The 23,428-nt window shown below is 44.0% G+C and overlaps 1 protein-coding gene across 1 annotated transcript; it reads right to left on the bottom strand.

The window, feature by feature from the left end:
- Nucleotides 1–1,663: 1,663 nt before the first annotated feature.
- Nucleotides 1,664–22,879, bottom strand: LOC143297393 (uncharacterized). The gene is made up of 15 exons (XM_076609724.1): nt 22,788–22,879; nt 21,758–21,813; nt 21,005–21,053; nt 19,152–19,257; nt 17,468–17,653; nt 15,584–15,713; nt 12,943–13,084; nt 6,631–6,731; nt 5,994–6,135; nt 5,306–5,459; nt 4,474–4,601; nt 3,871–3,988; nt 3,299–3,421; nt 2,273–2,366; nt 1,664–1,730 (listed from the first exon to the last, which is right to left on the bottom strand). The coding sequence occupies exons 1-15, from the start codon at nt 22,790–22,792 to the stop codon at nt 1,720–1,722; spliced, it is 1,545 nt and encodes a 514-aa protein (XP_076465839.1). The 5' UTR covers nt 22,793–22,879; the 3' UTR covers nt 1,664–1,719.
- Nucleotides 22,880–23,428: the final 549 nt, after the last annotated feature.

The raw sequence follows: 23,428 nt of genomic DNA, 5'->3' as shown, positions 1-23,428 counted from the left end.
CCCTGTAATCCTGTTCAGGATATTTTGAGAGAACTGACATTTCTGAACCACTTACCTGTTGAATCTGTCAGAAGCAGGTCCGAGCAAAGCCCTTATGCTGACAAGTATCATACCAGTATTTCTCAGGTCACCCAGAAGGTGCCTGCTGGTAATGTCCGAGTCGAGGTCCATTCTCCCAGAACTCCAGTTGATTCAGGTACTGTTCAGACACAGCTGACACAAGATACCACTGGGACAGACATCAGGAGTGGCCAGCATTTGATTCATAACTCGAAACTAAACCACTGCCCAGCACAAATTCAAGCTGCAAACCACGTGATTTCGCATGAAATAAACAGAAATTTATTTGTCAGTTTAACTTTTGGTGAGGAACCAGCGTTTGGAAGCGTCGAGGCTGAAGATAACTGCACTGAATCCAAGAGGATAAAAATCCTTTCATCGGTTGCAGAAAGACAAAAGTCTCAGAGAAATCAGATTATTTCGATAAGCACAGACAAAGTCAGTCACGTAGATGTTCGTGAGACACGCTCATCTGCTCAGATTGAGCAAACAGTCCATGCTGACACAAGTAACACAGACATTCTTGTTGATGACATTTATGTTCCTTTCATAAAAAGGCATGAAGAGGAAAACTGTCGTAGCATTAAAGGATAATCTCGAAGAGCATGCTTGCAACAACGGCATTGGCAAACCAGCAGATAAACCCAAGCTCACTGTTGATGAGTTATTTGGGGCACAGAATATGCAGTTTACGAATGCAGTGAAAGTAAAGGAGGAAAAACGCACAGATATCGGTTCACCTCATCTGGTGTATAACAGCGCAGTGACAAATAAGTGCAGATTTGATGTCAAAGGAGATACTGGAGATGAGGGACCTGGAAAGCAGTATCTACGTGTTTCCCAAATAACAAAAACACATGCAATGATGAGACAATCAAAACTGATCCTTCCAAGCCATCAAAGACTTTTTCGTTCACCGACCAGAATCCTCTTAAGGGGCAAACACACACAATCAGACACGTCCAAATCACCAGTCATGTTCGAGTGGCCTTGTGCGTACATGACCGTTTTTAACCCACTATGCATGCAGCCGTTTTGGGGTGTGTGCATGCAGTGTATGTTCTTGTTTCCATGGATGCCGACATGGATTACTGGCTCTTTACGATCAGCTTCTGATCCACCGTTTGTGTGTTCACAAATTCACACACTCCACAATCGGTCGCCACTCTTTCCCTGTCACAGGACTCATGGAACGATCTCCCTCTTTCGCTTCGTCAAATCCCTGCAACCAGCTCCTTCAACAGGGACTTTGAAAGTACCTCTTCCCAAAATAGCTGCTATATCCTCTACTCTTTGTTAATAGTTTAGTTTCTGGTCTTCCATGTGCGCGTAATTATGTCTTACCTTTCATCCCTTTAATTCTGGTATGTGTGCGTGCAAAAGTCGGGTGTGAAATCGCTTTGATTTGTCTCCGCATAAGATTCAGCACCATACGAACACATTTATTACATTACATTACTACAGATACAGACACACACAACCGCACGTCGCCCATTACTACTACGACCACAGAAAAAGACGCACAGGGACATACGTGCGCAGGTACAAACGGGACGAAATTGGAGAATAACTGGTCAAAGACAGGCCAACTTTCCAACTGTGCGTTTATTCCTGTTCTCGTCGCACCAAGTCCGAATCACTGTTGTGGGGCGGCGTGTTTTAAAACGTACCTGAAATGTTGAGGGGAAGACACCAAGGTCAACATCAAGGCAAAGCCCATCTTCACCACAGTGAGGGAAGTTAATTCGTGAGACTTTAAGAATTACAACAGACAGCAACTGTTGCAAATAAGCCTTCAGCAGCAAAACACAAAAATGCATAATTCAGTATTAATTTCACACTTGCTTCCACACTCACACATGCGTCCGCTCGCACATTTTTTTCTGTTGGTCATGCACGTGTTACTGTCAGTTACTTCTAGTGGAATACGTGTGTGCGTGGGAGAGTGTGTGTGTGCGCGCGCGGGGGTGTGTGTGTTTACGTCTGCGAGTGTGTCACTGTCAGTGTTTGAACAAGGTAGGAGAGAGAGAGAGCGAGAGATCCAACTAATCTGGTAATAAGAGATAGAAATCAAACGAATTTGGTTATAAAGCCTGCAGCTCAAGTGCTTGTGCTGGCGCTCTTTTCGTCATTATGTCTGCAATATGTGTGTGGATTATTATTCATTCATGTTGAGGGTATGGGGGAGCGTTACATTCCACTCAACACTTACCTGTGAAGACTCTGGAATAATGACTGGGGGCAGGAGGAGTCCAGGGGGACACGCTGGATGTACAGTTGGAGGATGAGGTGTGCTGACCAGCCACCTGTGTGGAGTTTTAAAAAAAACATACGGAAGGTACATGTTTTTAGACAATAAGCTGGGTTGTCTTAAAAATCATTTTACTGATGTTGCTTTTTGACAATTATAGAGTCGGGTGAGTCTGAAAATATTTTACTGAATGTAACAGAGAAAGAGAGAGGAGAGAGACAGGGACAAAGACAGGCGTGAAATAAAGTCGCCACTGTGCATTCAAACCCTTTTCTGCGTCATCTTACCACTAAATGCGCCTTTCATTTCACCAAAAAACCTGCCAATAAGTGTCATTCGGTCTACAATGCTTTTTTTGCTTACAGGTAAATGAAGTTTTGTAGCATTAAATTTCTTATTGATTGCCCAACGACAGTCGATGACCCAACCTCTGCCTCCCCTCCTCTGCCACGCTCTAACCCCCCCCCCCCCCACCCTCTTACCTTTTTTTCTCAAATAACACTCAAATGTGAAAATGAATGCTTTAACGAGACGTCTACAACCACCAGTATGAGTGACGCGATATTCAACAAATTTCCTCTTCGTGCGTCGCCCCCACTCCCCTTCAATCTTCTGAATCCATAAGCTACAACTACTTTTCAACGAGCAGCATTGCTGCCATCAACATCCGTTAACTGGTACCTCCTTCCCCACTGCCCCCGCCACCGCTTTGTGTGAACACCTCTCTTTCTCCATTTCTGCACCCCCACCAATCCCATCTTCAGACTCAAAAACTTTATAACTCTATGATAACGATTTGCTTTGTCTCCCAATCTGCCCTAGTGGCAACATCAATAATAAATAACAGCAGCAGCGAAAAAAACATACAAAAAACCCAGAATAAATAATCCTCATCATAATCATAAAGATAAAAGGAACGACATAAGCCATCGCACGCACACACGGCATACACACGCACACGCGCACAAATTACACACACACACTGACCGTGATAGTGTGGTGGAGGTCGTTGAGGCCCTGTGTGTGTAGGGACACCCCTGTAGAGGCTAGCAGCACGTTGTAGTCAGCACTATGATGGCCCATCAGTGGGTCACTAAGCAACAACAGCACCTGCCACAGGGAGAGAAGCGAGCTACGGCTTTACCGGGATTTGAGCAAGAAGGCCTGACTCCTAACTTGATAAACCAAATCAATTCGTTATGTGAAGTTTGGGTGCAATGCCCTGTCAAGCATTTATGATGCTGCTGCTGTTGCTGTTGCATTAGCTGTAGCTGTAGTAGTTGTGGCATAGTGGTAGGAGGTCTCTGAGGAAAAGAAGGAATCTGTTTCTAGAAAAGGACTGCGGTGATAGTGGTGACAACAGAGATGGTGGTTACATAATTTAAAACAAACAATTTTAACAGCTAAAATCAGTCATACAGCGATCCCAACTATTGCTGTTAGCTTGCATTGCCATCAGTTACAACGACGATATAAACTCACTCACAGACACACACACACAAAACGGTATTTGTAAAAGGACATTGACAACAACAAAACGACGACGACGAAGCCCCCACCTTATAGTGGCCCTCCGGAACGCGGGACAACTTGACGGCGGAGGTGACAGAGTGGGGATGGACGGGCTGCCAGTCTCTCACGTCCACCCCCTTCACCTGACCGGCGTAGTAATGGCCGCTGTGGGAAGTACAGATAGGATACACGGGGTGTCAAGTCACTTGTCTGCACTTGTTCCGTTTGGACTGAACTGATTTGACACTGATTCGGACTCTGTCCATCTCGTTCATTTAGGATTCAGTTCAGTATCTATTTTGCTAATATCTATTTAAAGTTACTGCGATACTTTCATTGAATGTGGCAATATAACATTGCACAACTCTTGCTTGTAAATTTAGTTAACGTAACTCAGTTAACAAGACAATGATAGCTGCTTGTTGCCCGTTGCCCAACCGACCGCATATGGTTATATATGGGCTGAAAACACCGTCAATATCAATCCCGTAAAATCCAAAACGAGAAAAACAACCACCCAAAAACAAACAACAAAAAACAAAACAAAAAGAAAACGAAAATTTGGCACTAGTCACATTCATGCACACATGACACGCCTCTGAAGTTGTCCATCAATGTGACAATACGTGTGCCCTGCATTCTGCACATACCTTCCGTCAGTTGACTGCAGGACGATGGACAGCCCCAAGTTCTTGACGGGAGCAGCGAATCCCAGGTTGGTGAACTCCAGGTGGAAACACAGATCATCGTCCACACGGGCAGTTCTGGGCAGAATGGCCTGTTCCACACACGTACGTTCATACAAGTCAATCTGATTTTTATTATGTGATCTCTTTATCATGTGATCTATTTTCAACCACACGGCTACATGGAAATTTCTCTCGAGAGAAAATTTTGACTTTGACATATTAACATGCCCGTGTCGGTAACAAAACTAGTATTTTGAAACTATATTATTAATTTAATCCAAGTAAGCAGGCGCCCATTGAAATGACGTGTAATTTCATTCATTTCACAGCAGGCGTGGTTTGACAAGTGTCTATTAATCATGTTCACTGTGAGGGGTAGTAACTGGTTTAACCTTTACGGTGCGCTGAGAGAGCGAACGAGCAAGAGACAGACAGACATTTTTGTTGTTCATGTTGCTGATTGCTGTTACACTTATATTTACGAATTGTCGGTTAATCGCACTATTCTAGTTAATCATTTTCTGTCTATCACCCTTTAAACCACCATCCCCACCTCACACACACACACACACACACACACACACGGCACGTTATATATCACTCAAAGTCAAAAGACGTTGAGACAGACACAGAATGTAACCAGAATGTAATGAGAGAGAGAGAGAGAGACATATACAGAGAGAAAGAGAGCCTGCAACAAAGGGGCGTGTATCTATCAGATCTGTTTCTTTTGCATATGGCATTTCTCTCTTCACTCATTCTCCATCTCTCTCCACCAAAACATGACCCTGACCTTGGTAATGACCAACCGGTAGCCCAGCTGCCTGTGGACGTGGCTGTAACAGCCCTGCTGTTTCCACACGGTGTAGATGTCGTCGTTATAGGCCTGGTTGAGGAAGGTCCAGTGGAACATGGCCATCTCCTTCGTGGCTGTGGGGCACTCGTGTCTGAGGAAATAACAGCATTGTACTGATGATTACCATCCTTTTCCCTCAACACACACACACACACACAGTTCCAAGACAGCATCAAAGACTGATCCTATACGCTACACACTGCTTACAAAGGGAAACAAAAAGAGCAGATGCCTAATGTACGCCTAGACCTAACCTGCTATGCTAGCCTGGGCCTTCACACACAAAACACAAACATTAATATATGAAAAATGAAATACAAAGGACAAAACACTAACGAATGGGTAACTTATAAAATAATCTGCCTAGCAAATCGGAGCAGTCTTGTAGTTTAAATGGACCTTTTGTTCACTGCATTTTTAGGGGAGTGTGGGGCAGGGTGAAAGAGGAGGGGTGTATGCCTCGTGTTACTATTTCGATTGTTTTCAGTCATTTAGTGGGCTGACACACTCTGCCGTATGTTCTTATGTTACTTCAAATAAAGATGATCAGTAATTTCACACACACGCACACACACACACACAAAGACGTAGCCTCACACACACACCCTACCCGATCAGCCCTCACCGGTGGTTGTTGGTGACCCGGCAGGTCTCCCCACCCATGATAGTGTAGCGGGTGTCTTGCTGCAGGTACGGGTACTCCGCTGTCTTGTTCCTGTAGGTACCCACGTCTTTGTCGGAGGACACGAAACAGTCATTGTGGTGGCCTAGTGGGACAGACACACAAACCTCTAGGTGGTGGACCTTTGGCTATATCGAAATCATTGAATTTGACTCAAACTAAACATCACTTCGAATCGACTGATTTTCCTAGCCCAGTCTAACTACCTAATGTAAAGCACTGCCTTACGAAAACGCATGAAAAATCAGCCCTTTCGTGTCCCTGTGAGTAAAGAAAAGAAAATATAATAATAATAATAATAATAATAATGGTATTTATATAGCGCTGAATTTTGTGCAGAGACAAATCAAAGCGCTTTCGCAGTCATTCACACGCATGCATAACTCTAAAACTGTAGAAACTAAAGACAAGGAACAGGCAGGGAAGGGAGGTTATTTTGGGAAGAGGTGGGTTAAAAATATAAAACAATGTTGAAGACAGACAGACAACATGCAGAGAAACAAGCCAACCAAAAAACAAAACAAAAACAAAAAAGTCGAACATATTTTGCTTTCCCCTCACAGCAACAACGCCAACACACCTGTCCTGGCGGTGTCAGTGCCGCGTTGCACCCCCACCAAAGTCGACGGGACGGATCCCAGCATGTGCATCTTCTGGGCCGGGTATCGCAACTGTACCTGACTGCAACAAACAGGGGACAGTGGGTTAGAGGGGTGGGCGTTGGTGTATATGGGGTGAGGATGAGTGCGGGGGGTCAGGTCTGCTGAGGATTCAGGTGGAGTAGAGGGACGGGTGCAAGAAGGTTGAAGTGGTGGTGGTGTTGGTGGTAGTAAAGTCTGTGCAGCGTGGGACTGCAGCAGGTATAAATGTGTGTGTGTGTGTGTGTGTGTGTGTAGGTACGCGTACGTGGTTGCTTGTGTGCGCGTGTGTGTATGTATACGTATGCGTGTGCCTTATTTATTCTAAGCCACCTATTATTAATGCATTGACGATGATGAGAATTAACAGACACTACATCACTGCCATCACCTTCTTTGACCCTTTCAACCCTCTAAAGTCTTCTGTCTGTCCTCCCTGCCTGGCATGTTTTGGCCTGGCTACATCAACGGGGAGGGGTGCTTCATTGCAGGCACAAAGTTATAGCATCTGCTCAACCAGTAGCTTCCAAACTTCACATAATGACTGAAATATACCTTTGCTCTCCTCTCTGCTGATGTCTTCTACTCAGCTTTGATAAAAGTGCCTCGACTCGCCAGTCAACCAAGGTCTACTCATTCTGAATTAAATCTACTGACACCCATACCTTCTTAGTCTTTTTTCCCCTAAAAATGAAATTAAACAAACTCCTACGGAGCAGTTACTTAATACAGTCCACCTACATAGACTGTGGATTTGCAGCAAAGAACATTACTGTCACAAACAGTTCTTTTGCGTTCGTGGGCTACAACTTCCACGTTCACTTGTATGTACGAGTGGCCTTATACGTACATGACCATTTTTACGCCACTATGTAGGCAACCGTATGCATGCAGGGTATGTTCTTGTTTCCTTTACCCCCGGAATGCCGACATGGATTTCAGGATCTCTAACGTGCGCATTTTATCTTTTGAACGCGTATACATACGCTGGCGGGTCCAGACACTAGCTGATCTGCACATCTGTTGACTTCGGACATCGGGAAAATCTCCACCTTTTGCGCTGTGACCAGGATTCGAACTCGGGACTCTCAGACAGAAAGTCTTAAGCTCAGCCACTCGGCTGTTGCGCCCGTCAATAACCTACAGTAAGCACGGTCCACTTATACCGGCAGGTGTAGCATGGAACATAACCTACAGTAAGCACGGTCCACTTATACCGGCAGGTGTAGCATGGAACATAACCTACAGTAAGCACGTCTACTGATACCGGCAGGTGTAGCATGGAACATAACCTGGTGTGGTGGTGTGTCCATCGAGATCGATGATGACCATCGTTGTCATCCAGCTGGGGGATGGGGGGAGGGTGGTGGTGGGGTGGGGGGGAGGATGCTCATGAATCTATCTGTGAATGTGCAGATGGCTGAATAGTCCAATCTGCGCACGAAATGTTCGCTGACAGTTGGGGCAGACAAAGACAGGCGTATCATTGTCAGGGAGCTTGTTTGCCCGTGACTTTCTGGCCTGCCTCTTCTGAACAGCTGCTGCAGTCCTGTTGGCCTCGCACAACTTGGCGCCTTTGTGCACAGCAGCGCGCCATTTGTCACGGTCCACTGCAGATTCCCCCCAGGAGTCAGGGTTGATATCAAACGCTTTAAGAGAGACTTTCAGAGTATCTCTGAAGCGCTTCTTCTGACCTCCGTGTGATCTCTTCCCTTGTTGCAGCTCGCCATAGAAGAGCCTTTTGGGCTGCCGATGGTCTGGCATGCGCGCCACGTGTCCAGCCCATCGAAGCTGGGACTGCATCAGGATGGTGAAGATGCTGGGAAGGGTGGCTTTTGCGAGCACCTCTGTGTCTGGGGTCCTGTCTTGCCACTTGATGTTCAGTAGTTTCCTGAGGCATGTTGTGTGGAAGTGGTTCAGCTTCTTGGCATGTCGTTGGTACACTATCCAAGTTTCGCAGGCGTACAGTAGTGTGGGGAGAACTACTGCTCTGTAGACCTTTAGCTTGGTCTCAAGACTAATGCCTCTTCTGTTCCAGACATTTGCACTGAGTCTGCCAAAAGTTGCGCTTGCTCTTGCAATCCTGACGTTCACTTCATCGTCGATGGTCGCATTTCGTGACAGTGTGCTGCCAAGGTATGTGAACCGCTCCACCGCACTGAGTCTCTGACCGTTGACTGTGATGTTGGGCTCAATGTAGGGTTTCCCTGGGGCTGGCTGATGGAGAACTTCAGTTTTCCTCGTGCTGATGGTAAGGCCGAAGTTCCTGCTGGCAGTGGCAAACTTGTCGACGCTGAGTTGCATGTCAGCTTCAGATCCAGCGTTGAGGACACAATCATCAGCAAACAAAAAGTCTCTGATGATGTCTGTCATGACCTTCGTTTTTGCTTGAAGCCTTCTGAGGTTAAACAACTTGCCATCTGTTCGGTACTTTAGGCCGATTCCAACATCGCCATCTCTGAAGGCATCAGTAAGCATTGCAGAGAACATGAGGCTGAACAGCGTTGGAGCCAGGACGCAGCCTTGCTTGACACCATTTGTGACAGCAAAAGGAGCAGATGTTTCGCCATTGTCCTGGACTCGAGCTTGCATGCCTTCATGGAATTGGCTGACCAAGGAAATAAATTTCCGAGGGCATCCGTACTTGGCCATGATCTTCCACAGTCCCTCTCTACTCACGGTGTCGAAGGCCTTAGTGAGGTCGACATATGTGGAGAACAGATCAGCATTTTGCTCCTGACATTTCTCTTGCAGCTGCCTTGCAGCAAACACCATGTCGGTGGTTCCGCGCTCTTTCCGGAATCCACATTGGCTCTCAGGCAAATGACCTTGGTCAAGGTGTGCTGTGAGGCGGTTTAGTAGGATCCTGGCAAGTATCTTGCCTGTGATGGAGAGCAAGGAAATGCCCCGATGGTTATCACAGGCTTGCCGGTTCCCCTTTCGCTTGTACAAGTGAATGATAGATGCATCTTTGAAATCCTGGGGGATCGTCTCTTCTTTCCACATGAGTGAGTACAGCTGATGGAGCTTCTCAGTCAGCACAGTGCCTCCATCCTTGTAGACCTCTGCTGGTATGGAGTCTGAGCCAGGTGCTTTGCCACTGGATAGCAGACGGATTGCTTTCTGGGTCTCAAGAAGTGTTGGCGGATCGCCCAGTGCTTCGTTGATGGGGACTTGTGGGAGACGGTCTATGGCTTCATCATTTATGGAGGAAGGGCGATTTAAGACACTGTTGAAGTGCTCAGCCCAGCGTTCGAGAATTTTCTCCTTCTCGGTGATCAAGGTATTCCCATCTGCACTGAGGAGGGGGGATGATCCTGAGGATGTGGGGCCGTAGACTTCTTTTAAGGCATCATAGAACATCTTCATATCGTGCCTGTCAGCATATCCCTGGATCTCATCAGCTTTGTCACTCAGCCACTTATCCTGCATCTGGCGTAACTTTTGCTGAACAGTCCTGCGGATGGCATCGTACGCATCCTTTTTTGATGTGGACTTTAGGTTGCTCAGGTAGGCTTGATGCAGACGGCGTTTCTCATCCAGAAGCTGCTTGATTTCATCACAGTTTTCATCAAACCAGTCTTTGTGCTTTCTGGTCATGGGTCCCAGGGTCACTGAAGCTGTACTATACATCAGCTCACGCAGGGTCCTCCAGTCAGACTCCACATTCTGGTTGTCCAGAGAGGCAGATTCCAGACGATCTTCCAGCAGCTCCACAAAGGACTGTTTGATGGTGATGTTATTCAGCTTAGCGATGTTGAGCCGTTTTGGAGCCTTCTGGCCTTGGGGGCGTCTCTTGGGCTGGATTCGAATATTCAGCTTCGAGACTACAAGGCGATGGTCTGTCCAACACTCGGCGCCGCACATGGTCTTTGTTACACGTACATCTTGCCTATCCCTTTTCCTGATGATGACGTAATCGATGAGATGCCAATGCTTTGAGCGAGGGTGCATCCATGACGTCCTGTTACGGGTAGGGAGGCAGAAAACTGTGTTGGTTATCAGCAGTTCGTGCTCTGCACAAGTCTGAAGCAAAAGCAATCCATTTGGGTTGCAGTGGCCCACACCGTGCTTTCCAATCACTCCATCCCAGGAGATGTAGTCAGAGCCAACTCTAGCATTGAGTCCCCAAGAATGATGAGCTTGTCTGCTTTAGGGATAGCAGCAATGACAGAGTGAAGGTCCTCGTAGAACTTCGCCTTCACTTCATCCGGGTTGGTTATGGTTGGGGCGTAGGCACTGACAATGGTGAGGTGCTTCTGGCCAGATGCCAGTGGGAGTTTCATGGTCATAAGCCTATCGTTGACTCCCTTTGGGATTCCAGCTAGCTTGCTGACAAGTGCGGTTTTCACTGCAAAACCAACGCCAGCCTCACGTCGCTCTTCGCTTCCTCGTCCACTCCAGAAGAAGGTGTAACCAGATCCCCGTTCACAGAGCTCGCCTTCGCCTGCAAGCCGAGTCTCACTCAAGGCTGCGATGTCAATGTTGTATCTGGCGAGTTCGGATGCAACTAGTGCCGTTCTCCTTTGGGGTCTGTCCGCGTTATCTCTGTCCAGGAGAGTCCTTATGTTCCAAGCACCAATGGTGAGAGGAACGATCCTTGTTTTTTTCTTTTCTTTCTTTTTGTTTCGACCGCTGATATAGGGTCCCCGCCAGCCGCGGTATGCTGGCCAGGGTGATATGGAGCAGGCAATTTTTAGGGCACCTTTTCTAGCCCCTTCCTCATGCCAGGGAGGTGAGCAGTGCATTCCTAAAGAGGGCTGCTCAGACGCTCAGACGGCTGCCGAGCTCCATCGCTGCTCCTGTCGACGAAGAACGACCCTATGGCCTGAGCCGCCTGCGTGCAGGTCTGCGGCTGCGACTGCCAGTGTACCCACACCTGTCGTTTCGTCGCTCGCCTGTCGCCACAGGACTTGGGGGTGATGAAGTGATGAAGGATGAAAGGTCATTTTGGATGACAGATGACTTGCGCGATGAGTTTGTTTAAAGTGAAGAGGAGTTGCGCAACGTCGACCTCACTCTCTCGTCCGGGTCCACCAATTTCCAGTGGCAAGACTAAGTCGAGACGACTGGAGGATGAGCACGGATGCAGTGGATGACCAAGATATCCTTTCGGTGTCTCATCTTGCTCTCTGCACTCCACAGTGCATTGCTGTAACCGCCTTCCTCTCCGTTGAACCGATAGGTTTCTTCCGCAGATTCTGCCGGATCCAGACTTCGCATGCATGGGTAGACACACCCCGGGGGCCAACTGCGTGTGGCATGCACGCAGCACAGTGGAGCTAGATGGCCGTCGGTGGCTCTCCTGAGCCAACGCCCTTTTATGGATCTCCATAAGGGTGTCTAGCCACCCGCCTCACCAGTCCCGGAAGGGAGCAGTGGGAGTGCCGGTTTAGTCGCCGGCAACCCGACCCTGAACAGGTTGTACTGGATTACAGGTTACCAGTAGCAGATTTAATGACCTGACCTGACATAACCTACAGTAAGCACGGTCTGCTGATACCGGCAGGTATAGCATGGAACATAACCTACAGTAAGCACGGTCTACTTATACAGTAAGCACGATCTACTTATACCGGAAGGTGTAGCCACTGATACCGGCAGGTGTAGCATGGAATATAACCTACAGTAAGCACGGTCTACTTATACCGGCAGGTGTAGCATGGAACATAACCTACAGTAAGCACGGTCTACTTATACAGTAAGCACGGTCTACTTATACCGGAAGGTGTAGCCACTGATATCGGCAGGTGTAGCATGGAACATAACCTACAGTAAGCACGGTCCACTTATACCGGCAGGTGTAGCATGGAACAGCATCCATTCCCCTCCTCCCAGAACTGTAACCCACCAATGGTTTTCTCATCTTATATACTTGAGTTTATCTTCATGTTTGGTACTAATTTTGTGACGAAAAACAATAAAAAAAAACCCAATAATTCTCAGATGCAAGACCTCAGTTAATGTGCACGAATATGACTGCACCTGTACCTTCTTTTCTTTTTTCTTTCAGATATTTACATTCCTGTTTTTGTTTTCTTTTTCATTCCTGATGTGGACCATCTAGTCGCCTGAGCTTTAACAATCAAAGATGAATATATATATATATATATATATATATATAAATTATATGAACAAGCATCTCAACTGTGCGTTCGTGCACGCATGCGTGTGGATTGTTTGCGTATGTGTGTATGAGAACGAGCATGTCGAGCATGAGTACTAGACAAGGGTACAACACACAGACCACTGACAGGGAAATGGGGGCGGCGCGGAGCAGGGCCAGCAGCACGTCCTGACGGTCCCTGAAGGCCTGGGGCATCAGTCCAGTCACGGGGTCGTGGCCTGCGCTGTGGAATGACGGGTTGCCGAAATGCTCCGTGTGGTGCCACTCGCCTGCACAGACAGGTATCGGCACGCGTAATAACACCACACACCCACTGACTGACTGAAACCATTTATTGTCAGATTAACTGTTTGTTGTACTGACATTTTCGCAACCATTTGAATAAAATATTAACTGAGCAACCCAAGGAAATTCTGATTTGAGGGAAGGTATGATTTAAAAAAAACAAAAAACAAAAAAACCCATATTTAACAAATCAAGTTACCAAATTTCATTAATATCATTATCTCCAAAAATATTCTAACGCACACACATACTCACATACGTTTCTCCCCCACCCTCTCCCTACCTACATACATGCATGCACACAAACGCCCATTATAATTCCCCCACCTCATTCCCCTGCCCACTCACACACACACACACACACACACACACACACATATTCTATTCTATTCACTGTCTCACACTCTTTCTCATCAAATTAAGGTTTCGTAATGTAATCAAGACGACATATTACATGTTAGGGTCGAACAGTTCCACTAATTAGAATAATGGGAACTTTGCTCTACAAGTAAATCTGACGCTATCACCCAAAACGAAACACTACTTTGGATTAAATAAAACAGAGGGGAACCTCTGCAGCAGAAGGGGGATGAAACAAATTAGAAAAACCGACCAATTGGATGGCTTTTAATTAGGTCAACTGCGGTTTTTGTCAGAGACCAACCATTTTCTTTGCTAGGGTGAAAAACGCTGGACATGGCAAATGGAAGATTAAAGGATGTAATCATATCATGAAGGGGTTTGAAATGTAAATTTGTATCTGGACATTCGAGCAAAAAATGTGGGATGTCAAGGGTCTTACCACAAATACATAGTGGTGACGGTTTCAAAAATCTGCATAACCATGCATTAGTTCTTAGCCTGTGTGTCAAGTTTCTTGTGGAAATTGATCCTGGGGGGTTAGTGCCTTTTCTTGCTGGAAGAGAGAGATCCCACCAGAGCTTCTTTTTTGAGTTTTCTAAGAACAGTCTCTGTCTGAAATTCCAGATATATGTTGAAAGAATAGTACAGGCTTCAGAAACAGAAATAGGAATATTGTGATTGAAACTGAATTGTTGGATGCCGCTTCCTTGGCACAAAAATCGGCCATTTCGTTGCCACAAAGATTAGAATGTCCAGGAACCCACAAGAGTGAAATGTCGGAGCCTCGCATAATTAACTGGTGGATTAAATACAAAATTTCGTACATAATATCTGCTCGTTCAGATGAAGATTGATTATTTAAAGCCATCAATGCTGATTTTGAATCAGATAGTATAAGGATTTTTGCAGGCACAAGAGGCATATCACTAAAAAAGGTGAAAGCCATCAGAATTGCAAACAATTCAGCAGTAAAAATTGAACAACCTTTAGTTAAGTGGAATCTCTTTTTAATGTTAAGCTCGGGGATTACAAAAGCGGCTCCAACTTCAGAGTTACTACTGATTGATCCATCTGTGAAAACACGGAGGTAATATTTGAAATGTGTATTAATTAGTTCTTTGGCCCGAGAGGCAATAATGAGTGGACTGTCACTCTTTTTTAATTGTCCATACACCTACTGACAGACACACATTCAGAAACAACACACACACATACGCACACAACTACTCACTCACTATCATACACGCAATCATACTTTTAAGCAAACGCACACAATCGTGCACGCACACAGCAAGCAAACACATTTTCACACACACAGTCTCAACGTAGCTCTGTGAGGTTATATTACCCTGATTTGTCAGATAGGCGGGCATACAGACCACACAGGGCTAACAAAGTTATTCGGTCTAGTAGAAACTGAAAAGGAAGAGACAAGGAACCGAAAAGACACACACACACACACACACACACACACACACACAACAAAATAAAATACAATACAATAACAAAGAAGGGAAAAGAAAATTGGCTCATACTACAGTCATATCCATGCACATAAACCTAAAACATGCCTCTGACGTTGACGATTCCATCATTTCTTTTGCCAGAGGATTAAAATAGACAACACAAATGAAAAGAATTAAAAAAAATTCACAAGGTTTATATACACATATATACAATTCACAAGGTATACATACATACATACATACATATATATATATATATATATATATATATATATATATATATATATATATATATATATATAAAGAGCCATACATGACAACGAAAAATGCCAGCAGACAATTCACGCGAAAAAACAAAAACAAAAACACAATCGGAGTGTCCGATTGTCAAGCCCAGAGAAAAACAACAAAAACATTCAGGGCTTACGTAACATTTATAGATGAACGGAAAATGCAAGGCAAAAATGAAGAAAGGAAGAGACAACAGAAACAAAGATCCAGCGTAAGAAAACAAGACATTTCTAGTACAGAGTGACAGTGATACTACTACTTTTGGCCATACGCAACACAACAAGAGACGCACAACAAATACATACAAAAGAATCCATCAGTGAAACCACAACACCACCCAGCCCAACAACGACCCAAACCTACCCCAGGCCCCGATGAAGCCGGCCTCTATGGAGGTGATGACCCCCTGGTATCGCTGGAGGAGGGGCCTCAGCTGACCGATGTGGCCCAGCACCACGTCCTTGCTAGCGTCCCCCCACGGGTGGTTGTGTTTCTATGGAGGGACAGCTTTGCTGTGTCTAACAGGTTAGGCTTCTTGGACTTTTTTTTTCAATTTTTTTTTCCCGTTTTAAAAAAAAAAAAATTTTTAAGGAGGCAATCTTTAATTCATTTTTAATACATATAAGTGCATTCTTGTATTCAAACATTTGATGACAAAGAGGAAGAAGATAAAAAGAAAAAGACGAAAAAAAGACAACAACAACAACAACAAAAACAACAAAGGATAAGCAAACAAACAAAAATTGAGCGATAGATAAGAAGACAGAAATTTGGTACAGGGATATAAAGATGGTTCAGAATGTTAAAAAAAGCATTATAAATAAACCAGTCTGTGTGAAGTTTTGAGGTTTCTAAGACTTATCTGTTATTGTGTTTTTTTTCCAATGAAGGTTCGTTTTTCTTTCCAAAGCTGTACTTTCGCCATCAGTTCATCACAACTGACATTATCATAAATTATCATGACTGAGGTTATCTTTTGGACTGCACTTTACAGTTTCTTTAATTCTTGTATATTTCATGTGACATACAGTGACATGTTAATGCTCCTTCCTGCACCAGTTTTTACCACCACTATATTTACATTGCATACGTATCTATTTTGTAAAACAAATTTACAAACACTCTGATTTTCGTTGTCTTTCCTGTCTCTCGATTCTCTGAAACGATGAATGGGTAACTAAGAAACTTTCACTTTGGTTAAATCTCTACCTATTTCTTGAGATATCTTGTAAAAGCCTTACCACAAATTTTCGTCGGAATTCGTGTCTCGATGGGATGATACCCGAGGTCAAATACAGTTGTGGTAAAAACAACAACAACAACAAAAAACAAACAAAAAAAAACAACAACAAAAAAACCCAAACAGCCCCACCCCCAACCCCCCAAAGAAAACAACAACACACACTCTTAAACTGGGGGTGGTCGGGTTGTCACATTATTATCTGGTGAACAACATTTGTCTTGTTGTTGGGATGGCGGGCATTTACAAGATGATGGGCAGAAGCAATGAATCTCGTTTTCAAGTTGTGCTGGATTTTGTTCTGTTTGTTTTAATCACATGAAAAAGTATTAACCGAAAAAACATTAATGGCCAATATCTCTTTTTCACTGTCATACACACAGCACATAAAAGTGTCCTTGATGACAAACATACGTAGATATCAAACCGTTCTGCATTAAAAATATTTAAAAAAAAGAAAAGAAAAGAAAAGTCCTAACAAGATTCGAATTAAGTCCCTTAGCATTAATTACAGAGTAATTTCCCTTCTTTACTACTGCACCAAAACGTTTGCAAAATAAATAAAACTTCCATGCTTAGCAAAAGAAGTTCCTGTTTGAACAAAAAATGATAATAATGACTGCTCTTGTTGTTGGGTCAGAATATCAGATCAAAGTGCCAAGTTTAGAGAATACAAAAAATATAAATATAACAGTAAATGCAGTTTGCATATAATTAGGCTTCATTTTTTATTTTTTGTGCCCATCCCAGAGGTGCAATATTGTTTTAAACAAGATGACTGGAAAGAACTGAATTTTTCCTATTTTTATGCCGAATTTGGTGTCAACTGACAAAGTATTTGCAGAGAAAATGTCAATGTTAAAGTTTACCACGGACACACAGACACACACACACACAGAAAACCGAACACCGGGTTAAAACATAGACTCACTTTGTTTACACAAGTGAGTCAATAAAAAAAAGAAGCCACAGAAACTAAAAACAGTTTCCGTCAACTGAACTGTTACCATCTCAAAGATGTAACAGAAGCGGAGGACGACCGTGAAACCGGCGCTCTCCACCATGTCAAGATCGTGACGTATCTTGTTCAGATAGTCGTCAGAGATGGATGACGTCACAAACGTGTCCAACACAAAGGTTCTCCAGATCATCGTAATTCCGCTCCGATGGCGTAGTTGATCGAGTCGGGATTTCTGCCAGATAGATACACATGGAGAGAGAGGGTACATTTTTCATGGTGATAATTTCAGGTCACCGAGAAAGAGAGAGAGAGAGAGAGGGGGGGTGGGGGGGCGGGGCATTAAACAGAAGGGGTGAGACAGAGAGGATGGGTGAGACAGACAGCAGCAGGGGTTAGAGAGAGAGAAGGGGGTGAGGGCAAGGGGAGGGGAGACAGATGATCTATTCATTTTAAGGCCACAGCTTCAAATGAACAATTAAGGGGCCATAACAAAATTTGTAAACGTCATCATAAATGTCGACGTCAGTGTTTATACAACTGGTTTCACAGTTAAATAAAGAAATACACTATGAGGGCAAGGGGAACAGGATCGTGACTAAAAGCCACAACAAAAAGAATACAAAATTATAAAAACTCTTGACCACATCGCATAACTTTGAAATCCAGCAAATCACACGACTGGAGACGGGTGGAGGGGGAGAGGAAGGAGGGAGGAGAAAGAGGAGTGCACCCGAGAATAAAGTTTGTTTACAGTAACAGCAAAATGTGTAATGGAAAACAACAACAACAAGCATTGAATGGGAAAACAGAGAGACTGTGTGGAAACATACAACGGTATTAAAATAAAATATCCGAGAAATCAAGCGAGACAACCAAGGAGGGTGAGGGTAGGGAGGGAAGAGAACCACAAAGAGCCAACCAGACATAACTGTAGGGAACCCTGGACCAATATGACGAAGAAACCAGCTTTGAAGAAGAGCCTGTGGCTCGACACGTTGCCTCTTTTATCTCATGTAAGTCGACGTTTAACAAGACTCTTTTAATCTATACTTCTTACAAGAGAAATCTGCATCATCCAAGACATAATTTTATCGCCAGGTACTTTACGGAACTCATGATGACAGCAAAGCAAAAATCAAGTTTCGAGTTCATCAGTCAAACATTCAACTCCTTGTGGTATGTGGTGGACCAAAGGGTCACAACACCCACACACTACTACACACCGACGAACCAAGTCCGTTCCACCCACACCCAATGTGAGGGGAGTGGTGATGCATGGGTGGCAGGAGCGGATGAAAGATAAAGGGACTCCACACACATCTCCAGGCGCTACATTAGCCTCCCCTGCCAACATTGGGATCCCCTGTCGGCAATATCCACATTTTCCCTGAAGACGGAATGAGTCGAGTTTACAAGGCGTGGGCTCCGCTCGTTATACAGAGGAGTTGAGGGGACGATTCGTGGATATATCCCCACCATGGGGGAGTTGTAAACTCATGGCATAATTTACCAGACACGGTCGTAACGGCGCCAACAGTCCCAACCTTCAAGAAAAGACAAGACGCACGCTGGGCTACCCTACCCTCACTGTACCATCCAGAATGCTACACACAGGTAGTCCACGCATGCCAACAAAAGTTTTGTTTTAACCTACAGAATGACGTAGCGGTCTACCCAGGCCTCAAACGTCTAACAAGTTCTTGTTCACGCACGGACGCGTGGATACGTACGGAGAGCGGGTGATGGTGGCTGGAGTGGGTGACCATCTGAACGACAAAGCCACGGTGAGGGTTCTCCACATACTCCTGGGACTCATTGTACTTGTGCACCACGTGCCTGTAACACGCGCACGCACACACACATCCCCGACGCGCACAAACACACATATACTCATACGCACACGCGCGCGCGCATCCACAGCCACATGCATTTAGAAGAGCAACTGAAAATCGACAAAAAAGTCTTAAGAGAAAAATTCAAACACTAAGAACAGATTCACTTCTAAAGAATTGAAAGAAGCGGGCAGCAAGGTGGCAGGTGCAGAATGGTTAAGACGCTTATCTGTCATTGCCGTGTTCGTGAGGGTCTGGGTTGGGTTCGAATCCCGCTCTCGCCCTCCTATGTTTGACTGGAAAACCAAACTGAGCATCTAGTCATTCGGATGAGACGATAAACCGAGGTCCCGTATGCAGCACGCACTTGGCACACTGAAAAAGAACCCATGGCAACAAAAATGGTGTCCTCTGGCAAATTTCTGTGAAAGAAATCCACTCTGATAGCTACGCAAATATATATATGCAGTGCACTCAAGGCCTGACAAGCACTTTGGGTTAGGCAGCATAGCAGATGTGGTGTAGCGTGTATGATTTGTCCGAACACAGTGACGTCTCTTATGAAATTTGAAGTGAAGAAGGAAAAGGAAGGAAGTGAGGAATGATGGAGGGGGACGGAGAGAGGGAAGAGGATAATAGAGAGGGAGGGACGGAGGAAAGGAGGGATGGACAGAGAGTGGGGTGGGGGGTGGGGGTGGAGGGACAGACGGAATGAAAACAAGAAATGACAGAAAAATGCGAAATTGACAAACAGTATCACACGTGCTAGAGTAAGAAATTAAAACAAAGAAACACACAAATATAACACAATGACAGTAACAGCAATCACGACAACACACAACAGCACCCCTATCCCACCCATCCCCACACACAAAAACCACCACCTCACACTCCACCCACCCATAAACAGCACCGTTGATGCAGTGGCTGTACAAAACCTTTACGTTTACCTTTACCTCAACTTTTTTAAACACAAACCTTCAACTGGATGTGCTCGTCTGGGAAATGAAAGCCACTGGTACTGAAGCACAGAACAATAGCTAAGTGCGTCTTCTTCACCATTGCAGACTGAATGGCAAATAAGTCAACATGACGACACGAAACAAGGGCACAATGTGAACACACCTACTGTCGTTTTCTCGAATACAAAACTCCAACTCAAGAAAATAATCGTCAACTATTCCGCTACTCTATATTGTTGGGTTCTTTTTTTTTTCCCCCATGGCGCCAAACAGTCTTTTTATTTTTCTATTCGTAATTTGAGATTCTGCGTTTCCACTAGGCTAAAATCCAGCCCGTCCATCTTGAGCAAAAGCGATGAAATCAGCAAAGCATGCACTGCCCTTGCGTGACAGCGACATCCGGTCATTGCAAAACGAAATGCACGTGCCAGGCATGCATTTTACCATCAACTCTGAGACGAACATACAAACAAAAATCATATCAGTGTCATTTTATTAGGGGACAGCACGCTATATCGAGGAGGGAGACCTAGAAATGAAAATATACAACAGCCCGGCTGTATGAGTGTGTGTGTGTGTGTGTGTGTGTGTGCGCGCGCGTGTATGCGTGCGTGCGAGTGTGCGAGCTTGTCTCTGTGTGTATGTGTGTGAGAGTGCACGCGCGCGTGCGTGTGTGTGTGTGATCGTGTGTATGCGTATGGTGTGTGCGTTTATGCGCACCATGAAGAAAATGAATCATAAAGAGAAACAAAAAAACAAGCACACAAATAAACAGATAAATAAACATACGTGCTGGGCACAGATTGTGGATCAACACAGGAGGCGCAACTGGCGGACACTGAAAGGCGTCAAAACAAACAGACCAAAATCATACTGACGCAAGTCAAATCAGTCGATCACGTCATTATACTACATCACATTATGTAACATAACATAATATCACATCACAGAGAGACAGACACACAGAGAGAATGAATGAATGAATGGATGAATGCAAGAATTTTCCCAAATGAGGGAAGTGGAATAAGCATGGACATGCTTTTTTCATCCGTCCCCTCTAAGCACAGAAATTCAACAAGCAAACTAAACAAAATATGAATACAATAATGAGCGCGCGCGAGAGAGAGACAGAGAGAGAGAGAGAGAGAGAGAGGGAAGGGAAGCAACTGCTGATAATATCGAAAGATCTATACCAATAGATATGGTGTTTCCCTTGTCTCGCCCAAATATCACTGCTGTTTTTAAACTTTTAAAATCCTGATGAAACGTTATTTAAACTTCCGAGCATTACCATCAGTCTTGCTAACAATAACTGCAAATATTGTTTAAAAATAGATAATTCACGATACCATTTCATGCATACATATTCATATTTTCGACTCCCAACCGAAGCGTTATTTTGAAAAAGCAATTAAGAAAAAAAAAACCAAAAACAACCCCACATATATAAAAAAAACCAACAACCCCCCCCCCCAAAAAAAAACAAAACACATACACACACAAAAAAACCAACAAAAAACAAAAAAAACCCAGAAACTTTACCTTCAAGCGCCGAGAGAAATCCACACAAAAGCAAACATCCGACAAAGACCTTCATCCTGTTACAAAAGAAAAAAGAATATGGCAGACCTACCAGTACAGTGAAGTGAATCAACAAGTTTTGTGAGTTGTAATCAGCGGAGCCGTTCATGGATTTTACAAATCAAAATTATCGTAAGTGACACACATCTGTGAGGCGATTCAATGGGTCTACAAAACATCACCAGTGAACCAACCCACACACTGTACGAGATATACAAGTTATAATTAATGAAGCAACTTGTAAGTTGGTGAAGTTATAATAAGACTTATAATTCCGTCGCAATATATTGAATTATCAAATTATAACTGGCGAAGCTATTCCTGGATTGGTGAGACAGTGAAACGATTCGCAGATTCCATGAGCTATAACTATTGCAGGGATTTACAGATTCTACAACTTTAAATAAGGAAACAATCCATAGATTAAGCGATTAATATTCTAAGAATAATTGAAGTGAACAATGGAATCTGCAAGTTTTAACGAGTGATGCATTTAAGAGATTTTAAGTTAATAAATAATTAAGCCTTTTTTCTTTCATTTTTTTTTCTTTTTCTACAAGTCGAGATTAGTTGAGTGATTTGTAGATTCTATCAGATATGTTAAATCAAGCGATTAACTATATCATGTAACTTATAATTAGGAAAGGTATTCAGAACCGTACGTAGTGAAGCATAGCCTAATTCATAAGGTCTACAATTTATATAAGTAAATTGATTCGTATATTTACATGTCACACAGTAATAATTAGTGAATATATCAAAAAGGCATAGCGATTCACAGATTCTATAACTCAGATTTAGCGAAGTGATTCACAGAAAAACAATTTTTGGTCAGTGACATTATTTCATAACACTTGAAATTCAGATAAACATCTGTTGCGCCAAAGTTATTCATTACGTTAACACTTGCGTCAAAATGAAAAATACTGAATGCAACGACACTACTTTACAAGATGATCATTTCTGAATTATATACACTAAGCAGACTCACCCCATGTTGTATCAACGTGAAATCATATCATTTCAAACAGAACACGTTTGAATGAAGAAGTACGGTGACTTTACATCAAGTCTTCAGTTTCGAGCGACAGTGATCATAGATATATATCGAAGGAGATACAGGCCTATTGTTTGATAAGACACGTTTCTGGGACAGACATGAAAATCGTCAAGGCTGTCTTGTTGTCTGCCTCGCAGTTTGCTGTGACTTATCTAGCTCTCTCTCCGTTTGATCGTCTGTTCGTGTGTCCTTTATTTGTCTGTCTCAGATTGGATGTCCGTATAAGTTACTCTCTCTGCTTTTAACGTATATTCTGTTTAACAGATATGCCAGGTTTTATCTTACAGTTTTTGTTATATACGACTATTGTTAATCAATGCAAAAACAGTGCGCCCCCCCCCCTTCCACCCTCTCTCTCTCTTCAAAAATAAAGTCCAAAATAGAGGTTCTCAAATTCGTACTCTCTGTTCGTGTGTGTGTGTGTGTGTGTGTGTGTTTCTTCATTCAATTTTATTAAGGTCTTTCCACTGAAGTGTTATTGGATGTGTGTGTGTGTGTGTGTGTGTGTGTGTGTGTGTGTGTGTGTGTGTGTGCGTGCGTGTGTGTGCGTGTGTGTGTGTGTGTGTGTGTGT

Source organism: Babylonia areolata, chromosome 22 (genome assembly GCF_041734735.1).
Source record: "Babylonia areolata isolate BAREFJ2019XMU chromosome 22, ASM4173473v1, whole genome shotgun sequence".
Lineage (NCBI taxonomy): Eukaryota > Metazoa > Mollusca > Gastropoda > Neogastropoda > Buccinidae > Babylonia > Babylonia areolata.
The sequence above is the reverse complement of the archived record's forward strand: the minus strand, read 5'-3'. Positions and strand labels throughout refer to the sequence as shown.

Bases quoted from the DNA above. Each gene is read 5' to 3' on its own strand.
- LOC143297393 (XM_076609724.1), bottom strand. The intron at 15,714-17,467 runs GTAACAGTTCAG...GTCCCTCCATAG, and splicing joins TCTGTTACATCTTTGAGATG to AAACACAACCACCCGTGGGG. The intron at 6,136-6,630 runs GTGTGTTGGCGT...CTGTCCCACTAG, and splicing joins CACTGACACCGCCAGGACAG to GCCACCACAATGACTGTTTC.